The sequence below is a fragment of the Xenopus laevis genome, chromosome 7L, assembly GCF_017654675.1.
Source record: "Xenopus laevis strain J_2021 chromosome 7L, Xenopus_laevis_v10.1, whole genome shotgun sequence".
Classification (NCBI taxonomy): Eukaryota; Metazoa; Chordata; class Amphibia; order Anura; family Pipidae; genus Xenopus; species Xenopus laevis.
Genome location: NC_054383.1, coordinates 139,364,844 through 139,377,227, shown reverse-complemented (window position 1 = coordinate 139,377,227; position 12,384 = coordinate 139,364,844). Strand labels below are relative to the sequence as shown.

The window sequence follows — 12,384 nt, the reverse complement described above, 5'->3', positions numbered from 1 at the left end:
CTCTCTGTATTCCTCTGGTTTTGTCTGGTGAAACTCCACCCAGGTACAGAGCTCTGATTCTCTGTACTTCCTGCTCCTGGGCTGTTCTCTTTCCCATGGTCAGACAGGAACCTCCCCCTGGGTAAGTGAATCCAATCTCCCCCAGTACTTACCCAGGTACAGAGCTCTGATTCTCTGTACTTCCTGCTCCTGGGCTGTTCTCTTTCCCATGGTCAGACAGGAACCTCCCCCTGGGTAAGTGAATCCAATCTCCCCCAGTACTTACCCAGGTACAGAGCTCTGATTCTCTGTACTTCCTGCTCCTGGGCTGTTCTCTTTCCCATGGTCAGACAGGAAACTCCCCCTGGGTAAGTGAATCTCCCCCAGTACTTACCCAGGTACAGAGCTCTGATTCTCTGTACTTCCTGCTCCTGGGCTGTTCTCTTTCCCATGGTCAGACAGGAACCTCCCCCTGGGTAAGTGAATCCAATCTCCCCCAGTACTTACCCAGGTACAGAGCTCTGATTCTCTGTACTTCCTGCTCCTGGGCTGTTCTCTTTCCCATGGTCAGACAGGAAACTCCCCCTGGGTAAGTGAATCTCCCCCAGTACTTACCCAGGTACAGAGCTCTGATTCTCTGTACTTCCTGCTCCTGGGCTGTTCTCTTTCCCATGGTCAGACAGGAACCTCCCCCTGGGTAAGTGAATTCCAATCTCCCCCAGTACTTACCCAGGTACAGAGCTCTGATTCTCTGTACTTCCTGCTCCTGGGCTGTTCTCTTTCCCATGGTCAGACAGGAACCTCCCCCTGGGTAAGTGAATCCAATCTCCCCCAGTACTTACCCAGGTACAGAGCTCTGATTCTCTGTACTTCCTGCTCCTGGGCTGTTCTCTTTCCCATGGTCAGACAGGAACCTCCCCCTGGGTAAGTGAATCCAATCTCCCCCAGTACTTACCCAGGTACAGAGCTCTGATTCTCTGTACTTCCTGCTCCTGGGCTGTTCTCTTTCCCATGGTCAGACAGGAAACTCCCCCTGGGTAAGTGAATCTCCCCCAGTACTTACCCAGGTACAGAGCTCTGATTCTCTGTACTTCCTGCTCCTGGGCTGTTCTCTTTCCCATGGTCAGACAGGAACCTCCCCCTGGGTAAGTGAATCCAATCTCCCCCAGTACTTACCCAGGTACAGAGTTCTGATTCTCTGTACTTCCTGCTCCTGGGCTGTTCTCTTTCCCATGGTCAGACAGGAAACTCCCCCTGGGTAAGTGAATCTCCCCCAGTACTTACCCAGGTACAGAGCTCTGATTCTCTGTACTTCCTGCTCCTGGGCTGTTCTCTTTCCCATGGTCAGACAGGAACCTCCCCCTGGGTAAGTGAATCCAATCTCCCCAGTACTTACCCAGGTACAGAGCTCTGATTCTCTGTACTTCCTGCTCCTGGGCTGCTCTCTTTCCCATGGTCAGACAGGAACCTCCCCCTGGGTAAGTGAATCCAATCTCCCCCAGTACTTACCCAGGTACAGAGCTCTGATTCTCTGTACTTCCTGCTGCTGGGCTGTTCTCTTTCCCATGGTCAGACAGGAACTTCTCCCTGGGTAAGTGAATCCAATCTCCCCCAGTACTTACCCTCTAATTCTCTGTATTATATGAGTCAGTTCAGGCACAAGGGCAATAAGAGATCAGTAGCCTTTTGCCCCATCACATAGTGATAAAGAGCTGCCCCCAGGCCTCAGTTTATAGTATAATGAGAGTAATGGGTTGGTAAGTAGAGTAGGTAAGTGATTATTATCAGGACATTCCTCAGGAGTGTCTCTAATCTGTTGCTGCTGGTTATGACCTTTACTTGTCGTGAGTTGAGAGAAGAGAATGTTCCTTCAGGGCAAAGTTACTCCCAGTCCTGTACTGGCGGCATCTCCTTCATCTCCTCCTCCTCCTCCTCCTCCTCCTCCTCCTCCTCCTCCTCCTCCTCTGAGGATCTTTCACCCACATTTCCATTGTCCCAGCTACAAACACCCCCTCAGCTCATTGATTGATATTGTAATTTGGAGCCATTAGATACAAACTTCCTTACCTGAGAATATACACTCACACTCACTAATACTCACTCACACTCACTCATACACACTCATACTCACCCATACACACTCACTCACATTCACTCTCACTGATACTCACTCATACTCACTGATACTCACTCACACTCACACTAACTCATACACACACACTCACTCACACTCACTAATACTCACTCATACCCACTCACACTCTCACTCACACTCACACTAATACTCACTCATACACACTCATACTCACTCATACACACTCACACTCACACACTAATGCTCACTCATACACACTCACACTCACACTAATACTCACTCATACACACTCACACTCATACACACTCACACACTCACACTAATACTCACTCATACTCACTCACACTCACTCACACTCACACTCATACTCACTCATACACAGTCACACACTCACACTAATGCTCACTCACACTCACTCACACTCACTCACACTCACACTCATACTCACTCATACACACTCACTCACACAAGGTGAAAGAGCAGCTCACTAGAGGGAACTGTGGATTCTCATTTCTGGGCAACTGTGATGAAAAATCTGCAGCATTTGAACCAATTTACCCCCCCCCCCATTACAAATGTCTCATGTTTAAATGATCTTTAGAAAACTCTCAAGTGTAACAAGTTTTATCTCATGGAAATAATTATTTCTACACTAAACACTCGTCTCTCTCGATTGTCTCTTTCTACAGAGTCACAGTTTGATTGACAGTTACGTCTAATACAGACTGGGGGGGGTGCAGACTTGTGTAGAAGAGGGAATGGAGCTTTTAGATTAGACACTTGTGACTGAGGCCCTGTCTCTCTACACGCAGGGTGTGGGCTGGACTCATTTTATTGGATTTTGCTTGTGCTGGAGTCAGATTTTTGAAACCATCAACTTCCCCTGCACCTCAAGTTCCACCATCATTTTTCCTTTTACCTCATGTAAGAAATGAGCCTCACCAGGAAGATTTTATGTGAATATAATATTTTATGTGTGAATGTCAAATGTTAATGACAAAGGTAAAAGGACACGGGACAGGGAGTTGCCAGAACATTCATGTTACATACGGTGCGGGAAAGTTCTGTCATCTAACAAGAAACAAGAGTCCGTCTGAGCTTCTGTTTAGCCAGTTCTCTTGTGGGGGTGAGACTCTAAAAACAGTATAAAAGATGTGTCCAAAGGACACTCGGGAGTTCTGTTTTGGGGAACAGACCTCTGTGTACAGGTACCTCCAACATCTTCTCCTGTACCTCATGTTCCACCATCATCTTCCCCTGTACCTCATGTTCCACCATCATCTTCTGCTGCACCTCAGGTACCTCCAACATCTTCCCCTGTACCTTGGGTTCCACCCTCATGATGGTGGAACCTGAGGTGCAGGTGAATATGATAGGGAAACCTGATAGTTACATAGTTACATAGTTAAATTGGGGTGAAAAAAGCCAAAGTCCATCAAGTCCAACCCCTCCAAAGTAAAACCCAGCCCCATACACACACCCCTCCCTACTGTCACATAAATGATATATACCCACATCTATACTAACTATAGAGTTTAGTATCACAATAGCCTTTGTATTATGTCTGTCCAAAATCCTCCAAGTCCCTCTTATAGTCATTAACTGAATCATCACCCGGCAGTGCATTCCCCAACCTCACTGTCCTCACTGTGATGAACCCCCTACTCTGTTCCTTTAAATGAAACTTCTTTTCCTCTAGTCTGAAGGGGAGGCCTCTGGTACGTGATTCTCTTTATGGGTAAAAAGGTCCCCTGCTATTTGTCTATAATGTCCTCTAATGTACTTGTAAAGTCTAATCATGTCCCCTCACAAGCGCCTTTTTTCCCCCAGAGAAAACAACCCCAACCTTGTCAGTCTCCCCTCATAATTTAACTCTTCCCTCCCTCTAACCAGTTTAGTTGCACTTAGTCTCTGCACTCTCTCCAGCTCATTTATATCCCTCTTAAGGACTGGAGTCCAAAACTGCCCCCATACTCCAGATGAGGCCTCACCAGGGACCTATAAAGAGACACAATTATGTTTCATCCCTTGAGTTAATGCCCTTTTTTATACAAGAACTTTATTTGCTTTAGTAGCCACAGAATGACACTGCCCAGAATTAGACAACGTGTTATCTACAAAGACCCCAAGATCCTTCTCATTTAAGGAAACTCCCAACACACTGCCATTTAGTGTAGAACTTGCATTTATATTATTTTTGCCAAAGTGCATAACCTGCATTTATCAACATTGAACCTCATTTTCCAGTTTGCTGCCCAGTTTTCCAGTTTAGACAAATCACTGTGCAAAGTGGCAGCATCCTGCATGGAACCTATAGTTCTGCACAATTTAGTCTCATCTGCACAAATAGAAACAGTACTTTCAATGGGCACCTCCAGGTCATTAATAAACAAGTTGAAAAGCAAGGGACCTAGTACAGAGCCCTGCGGTACTCCACTAACAACACTGGTCCAATTAGAAAATGTTCCATTTACCACCACTCTTTGTAGTCTAGCTTTTAGCCAGTTCTCTATCCAGGTACAAATACTATGTTCCAGGCCAACATTCCTTCATTTAACCAGTAACCTTCTGTGTGACACTGTATCAAATGCTTTAGCAAAGTCTAAGTAAATCACATCCACTGCCATCCCAGAATCGAGGTCCCTGCTCACCTTCTCATAAAAAGAAATTAAGTTAGTCTGGCAAGATCTATTACACATAAAACCATGCTGGCACACAATCATAGTATTATGATTTGCTATGAAGTCCAGTATCTTATCCTTTATTAACCCTTCGAAAATCTTTCCTACCACTGACGTCAGACTAACTGGCCTATAGTTTTGAGGCTGAGAACGGGATCCTTTTTTGAATAGAGGCACCACATTAGCAATTCGCCAGTCTCTCGGCACTATGCCAGATCTCAATGAATCCTGAAAAAGTAAGTAAAGAGGTTTGGCAATCACAGAGCTAAACTCGCTAATTACCCTGGGATGAATACCATCTGGCCGCGGACCTTTGTTTATCTTAACATGTTCTAGTCTCTTTTGAATTTATGATGTACAGGGAAAGATGTTGGTGGCACATGAGGTGCAGCAGAAGATGATGGTGGAACATGAGGTACAGGGGAATATGATGGTGACACATAGTGATGGGCGAATTTATTTGTCAGGTGCGAATTCACGGCGAATTCCTGCATTTAATAAATTCGCAAAATTGCCGCAAAATTCAAAAACAGACGCCGGTGTCAAACATGAGACGCCTGCGGCATTTCACAAATTTTCAGACGTTTTGCGAATTTCCCATGAATTTTTTCCGCGACACGAAACAGGACAAATTCGCCCATCACTAGTGACATATGAGGTACAGGGAAAGATGATGATGGAACCTGGGGTACAGGGGAATGTGATGATGGAACCTGGGGTACAGGGGAAGATGGTGGTGTAAACTGGGGTGCAGGGGAGAATCAGGGTGGAACCTGCAGGTACAGGAGAAGATGATGGTGGAACCGGAGATAGAAGCGGAAGATGAAGGTGGAACCTGAGGTGCAGGGAACGATGGTGGTGGAACCAATATATATATATTGTAGTTGCTTAAAATTATGTTTACTTTTCAAAGAGTCAAGTTATGTTTCTGTGAAGTTCCCCTTTAAGGTGAGAGTTGTTACTTTCGGGGACCAATAATCAATCACTGAGACAATAAGTTCCAATGTAACAAGTTTATTGAGCATAAGAAATGGGGGAACAGCTGGGGATGTAGCAGAGCAAATTGCTTTATTTAAAGGCAAAGCTAAAGGGACGGGCTGCAGAATTAGACAGAGCCCAGGCCTAAAACCTAATTTAGGGCACAAACCGCACTCCATGACTCCTGATCCCTCTTTGCTGTATAATTATCATTATGATTTTGAAATAAAGCAGCAGTGCAGATCAATTTCTTTTTGTAATAAATGCAGTTGTTAGGCAGGTGGAGCCACAGAGCTTGCAGTCGACATTATGGCCTCATTAGACTGTCATAGATTATACAGCAGATTATACAGCAGATTATACAGCAGATTATACAGCAGCTTCCCTCGCAATTTGGAGTCTGAGATCCTGGAACGCTCTGTATTTCCATCTAAAACTGCCACAGGGAGTCCCGGCACCAACAGAACTGGATTCACTAAGAGGAACCAAGGGCCCAGGTAATAATCACTGGCTCTGGATTTGGGCCCAACACCACCAGCACTTCCCAAAGGTTCTTAGGAGCAGCCGGGACAGGCCGGATTGGCACAAATCTCACATTCATCAAAGTTCTTCACGGCCCGAACTGTAACACAACATAGAAATAATGTCAGTCATGTCATGTATTATAAGGGATAATGTACCCCCTACTGTAAATGATAAGGATATTAGAAGTCACTGAGGGGTTGTTCTGTGACCATATAAAGTCACAAGGCTGCAGGCTGAGTTATACAGGGAACTCTGAGTATCACTCATGTATTATAAGGGATAATGTACCCCCTACTGTAAATGATAAGGATATTAGAAGTCACTGAGGGGTTGTTCTGTGACCATATAAAGACACAAGGCTGCAGGCTGAGTTATACAGGGAACTCTGAGTATCACTCATGTATTATAAGGGATAATGTACCCCCTACTGTAAATGATAAGGATATTAGAAGTCACTGAGGGGTTGTGACCATATAAAGACACAAGGCTGCAGGCTGAGTTATACAGGGAACTCTGAGTATCACTCATGTATTATAAGGGATAATGTACCCCCTACTGTAAATGATAAGGATATTAGAAGTCACTGAGGGGTTGTTCTGTGACCATATAAAGACACAAGGCTGCAGGCTGAGTTATACAGGGAACTCTGAGTATCACTCATGTATTATAAGGGATAATGTACCCCCTACTGTAAATGATAAGGATATTAGAAGTCACTGAGGGGTTGTTCTGTGACCATATAAAGGCACAAGGCTGCAGGCTGAGTTATACAGGGAACTCTGAGTATCACTCATGTATTATAAGGGATAATGTACCCCCTACTGTAAATGATAAGGATATTAGAAGTCACTGAGGGGTTGTTCTGTGACCATATAAAGGCACAAGGCTGCAGGCTGAGTTATACAGGGAACTCTGAGTATCACTCATGTATTATAAGGGATAATGTACCCCCTACTGTAAATGATAAGGATATTAGAAGTCACTGAGGGGTTGTTCTGTGACCATATAAAGGCACAAGGCTGCAGGCTGAGTTATACAGGGAACTCTGAGTATCACTCATGTATTATAAGGGATCATGTACCCCCTACTGTAAATGATAAGGATATTAGAAGTCACTGAGGGGTTGTTCTGTGACCATATAAAGACACAAGGCTGCAGGCTGAGTTATACAGGGAACTCTGAGTATCACTCATGTATTATAAGGGATAATGTACCCCCTACTGTAAATGATAAGGATATTAGAAGTCACTGAGGGGTTGTTCTGTGACCATATAAAGGCACAAGGCTGCAGGCTGAGTTATACAGGGAACTCTGAGTATCACTCATGTATTATAAGGGATAATGTACCCCCTACTGTAAATGATAAGGATATTAGAAGTCACTGAGGGGTTGTGACCATATAAAGACACAAGGCTGCAGGCTGAGTTATACAGGGAACTCTGAGTATCACTCATGTATTATAAGGGATAATGTACCCCCTACTGTAAATGATAAGGATATTAGAAGTCACTGAGGGGTTGTTCTGTGACCATATAAAGGCACAAGGCTGCAGGCTGAGTTATACAGGGAACTCTGAGTATCACTCATGTATTATAAGGGATAATGTACCCCCTACTGTAAATGATAAGGATATTAGAAGTCTTGTGTATAATAATAAATGTAAAGCTATTATTGGGGTGCAGGGGACATACCCAGCTCATTGAAGATTTCCGGGGCGTTCGCCTCCTCGCAGACTGGATTAAATTCCCCCGGGAGGGCGGAGCTATGACACAGATCCTGGGACACTTGGGTCGGATCTTTTCCCTCTTTTTCCATCACTTTCTTTAAGTTCAGCACCGAGTCCACATGGAAAGTGAATTGTCCGACCTGGGGAAGAGGAATGAGAGAAGCTCAGGCCATTTATATACTGGGGAGGGTAAGAGCCACTGAATAACAGTAGTCACAATATTAGCACTTGGTTTCCAGAGATACTGCCCCTAGCAACCACATGCAATTTAAAGGTAAAACACAAACTTGAAAACATTAAGTAGCAGAAACATGAGCCCAAATCTCCAACCCTCACTCACCCTCATAGTGTACTTTAATTCCAACCCTCACTCACCCTCATATTTCCCTTCATTCCAACCCTCACTCACCCTCATATTTCCCTTCATTTTAACCCTCACTCACCCTCATATTTCCCTTGAACCTAACCCTCACTCACCCTCACATTTCCCTTCATTCCAACCCTCACTCACCCTCATATTGTCCTTCACTCCACCCTCACTCACCCTCATATTTCCCTTCATTCCAACCCTCACTCACCCTCATATTTCCCTTCATTTTAACCCTCACTCACCCTCATATTTCCCATCATTCCAACCCTCACTCACCCTCATATTTCCCTTCATTCCAACCCTCACTCACCCTCATATTTCCCTTCATTCCAACCCTCACTCACCCTCATATTTCCCTTCATTTTAACCCTCACTCACCCTCATATTTCCCATCATTCCAACCCTCACTCACCCTCATATTTCCCTTCATTCCAACCCTCACTCACCCTCATATTTCTTTTCATTCCAACCCTCACTCACCCTCATATTTCTTTTCATTCCAACCCTCACTCACCCTCATATTTCTTTTCATTCCAACCCTCACTCACCCTCATATTTCCCTTCATTCCAACCCTCACTCACCCTCATATTTCTTTTCATTCCAACCCTCACTCACCCTCATATTTCTTTTCATTCCAACCCTCACTCACCCTCATATTTCTTTTCATTCCAACCCTCACTCACCCTCATATTTCTTTTCATTCCAACCCTCACTCACCCTCATATTTCCCTTCATTCCAACCCTCACTCACCCTCATATTTCTTTTCATTCCAACCCTCACTCACCCTCATATTTCTTTTCATTCCAACCCTCACTCACCCTCATATTCCCTTCATTTTAACCCTCACTCAGCCTCATATTTCCCTTCATTTTAACCCTCACTCACCCTCATATTTCCCTTCATCCCAACCCTCACTCACCCTCATATTTCCCTTCATTTTAACCCTCACTCACCCTCATATTTCCCTTCATCCCAACCCTCACTCACCCTCATATTTCCCTTCATTTTAACCCTCACTCACCCTCATATTTCCCTTCATTTTAACCCTCACTCACCCTCATATTTCCCTTGAACCTAACCCTCACTCACCCTCACATTTCCCTTCATTCCAACCCTCACTCACCCTCATATTGTCCTTCACTCCACCCTCACTCACCCTCATATTTCCCTTCATTCCAACCCTCACTCACCCTCATATTTCCCTTCATTTTAACCCTCACTTACCCTCATATTTCCTTTCATTCCAACCCTCACTCACCCTCATATTTCCTTTCATTCCAACCCTCACTCACCCTCATATTATCCTTCATTCCAACCCTCACTCACCCTCATATTTCCCTTCATTTTAACCCTCACTCACCCTCATATTATCCTTCATCCCAACCCTCACTCACCCTCATATTTCCTTTCATTCCAATCCTCACTCACCCTCATATTATCCTTCATTCCAACCCTCACTCACCCTCATATTTCCCTTCATTTTAACCCTCACTCACCCTCATATTATCCTTCATTCCAACCCTCACTCACCCTCATATTTCCTTTCATTCCAACCCTCACTCACCCTCATATTTCCTTTCATTCCAACCCTCACTCACCCTCATATTTCCCTTCATTCCAACCCTCACTCACCCTCATATTTCTTTTCATTCCAACCCTCACTCACCCTCATATTTCTTTTCATTCCAACCCTCACTCACCCTCATATTTCCCTTCATTCCAACCCTCACTCACCCTCATATTTCTTTTCATTCCAACCCTCACTCACCCTCATATTTCTTTTCATTCCAACCCTCACTCACCCTCATATTCCCTTCATTTTAACCCTCACTCAGCCTCATATTTCCCTTCATTTTAACCCTCACTCACCCTCATATTTCCCTTCATCCCAACCCTCACTCACCCTCATATTTCCCTTCATTTTAACCCTCACTCACCCTCATATTTCCCTTCATCCCAACCCTCACTCACCCTCATATTTCCCTTCATTTTAACCCTCACTCACCCTCATATTTCCCTTCATTTTAACCCTCACTCACCCTCATATTTCCCTTGAACCTAACCCTCACTCACCCTCACATTTCCCTTCATTCCAACCCTCACTCACCCTCATATTGTCCTTCACTCCACCCTCACTCACCCTCATATTTCCCTTCATTCCAACCCTCACTCACCCTCATATTTCCCTTCATTTTAACCCTCACTTACCCTCATATTTCCTTTCATTCCAACCCTCACTCACCCTCATATTTCCTTTCATTCCAACCCTCACTCACCCTCATATTATCCTTCATTCCAACCCTCACTCACCCTCATATTTCCCTTCATTTTAACCCTCACTCACCCTCATATTATCCTTCATCCCAACCCTCACTCACCCTCATATTTCCTTTCATTCCAATCCTCACTCACCCTCATATTATCCTTCATTCCAACCCTCACTCACCCTCATATTTCCCTTCATTTTAACCCTCACTCACCCTCATATTATCCTTCATTCCAACCCTCACTCACCCTCATATTTCCTTTCATTCCAACCCTCACTCACCCTCATATTTCCTTTCATTCCAACCCTCACTCACCCTCATATTTCCCTTCATTTTAACCCTCACTCACCCTCATATTCCCTTCATTTTAACCCTCACTCACCCTCATATTTCCTTTCATTCCAACCCTCACTCACCCTCATATTTCCTTTCATTCCAACCCTCACTCACCCTCATATTTCCCTTCATTTTAACCCTCACTCACCCTCATATTTCCTTTCATTCCAACCCTCACTCACCCTCATATTCCCTTCATTTTAACCCTCACTCACCCTCATATTTCCTTTCATTCCAACCCTCACTCACCCTCATATTTCCTTTCATTCCAACCCTCACTCACCCTCATATTTCCCTTCATTTTAACCCTCACTCACCCTCATATTTCCCTTCATTTTAACCCTCACTCACCCTCATATTTCCTTTCATTCCAACCCTCACTCACCCTCATATTTCCCTTCATTTTAACCCTCACTCACCCTCATATTTCCCTTCATTTTAACCCTCACTCACCCTCATATTATCCTTCATTCCAACCCTCACTCACCCTCATATTTCCCTTCATTTTAACCCTCACTCACCCTCATATTCCCTTCATTTTAACCCTCACTCACCCTCATATTTCCTTTCATTCCAACCCTCACTCACCCTCATATTATCCTCTGAGTCTTAGAGCTGCCCATATACCCAACTCCCTGCAAGAAGGATGAAGCCAACTGGGAGTTGATCTCTGCGCGTCGCACAATTCTTGTGATCAGAGAGAAGATTCCTGTTTGTGTACAACCAGCAATAGGGTGCAGGGAGTTCCCCCATAATACTCACCTGTATTTTAACCCCTTGTGACCCTCCCAGCAGAAGGATGAGCAGGAGGGAGAGCAGGAGGAATTTCATGGCAGGGGGTGAGTTGTCTGAGTCGCGGCTCTGGTTGTTCTGTGGCTGACGCTGCAACTCCCTGCAGTCTTATTCTCCAGTCGGCTAAAGGGTAACTTATAAACTCAGCCTGGTTTAACCTCTTCCTGCCCTGAGCTCTGCCTCTAACTGCTAATAATGACTTCAAGGTGTGACTGAGCTCATTCCCAGAACATGATAAAAACCAATCAGCTTTTATAGCCCTGGGATGGGCCCTCCTGCTGGAGACACTTAGGGCCACGGCTTCCAAGATGGACAAATAAAGATGATCCTCTGTGATGATAAATGATGGGAATCTGATACTTGAGACCCATTTTATTGCCCCAATTTCCCTGTATTGAGAACAGAGGGAACTAAAACATTTTGGGGGTAACTTATACCTAGTTCCCTTTTCACCACCCCCTACCCTGCAAATGTGCCCTTGTAATAGGACAAGCTGTACCCCAAGTGTAACTGGGACCCCTGCATTGCAATAGGACGACAGGAGCTGCTGAATCTGCTAGAAGAAGGGGTGCAGATGTCGGGGGTGGGTTATGTCAGAATGGTGGGTGTGGCTTGTGGAGGCTGTGGGTGTGG

The 12,384-nt window shown here is 44.8% G+C and overlaps 1 protein-coding gene across 1 annotated transcript; it reads right to left on the bottom strand.

Annotated features, from left to right (window-relative positions):
• Positions 1-5,753: 5,753 nt before the first annotated feature.
• Positions 5,754-11,974, bottom strand: LOC121395688 (guanylate cyclase activator 2B-like). The gene is made up of 3 exons (XM_041569937.1): positions 11,722-11,974; positions 7,950-8,124; positions 5,754-6,355 (listed from the first exon to the last, which is right to left on the bottom strand). The coding sequence occupies exons 1-3, from the start codon at positions 11,788-11,790 to the stop codon at positions 6,288-6,290; spliced, it is 312 nt and encodes a 103-aa protein (XP_041425871.1). The 5' UTR covers positions 11,791-11,974; the 3' UTR covers positions 5,754-6,287.
• Positions 11,975-12,384: the final 410 nt, after the last annotated feature.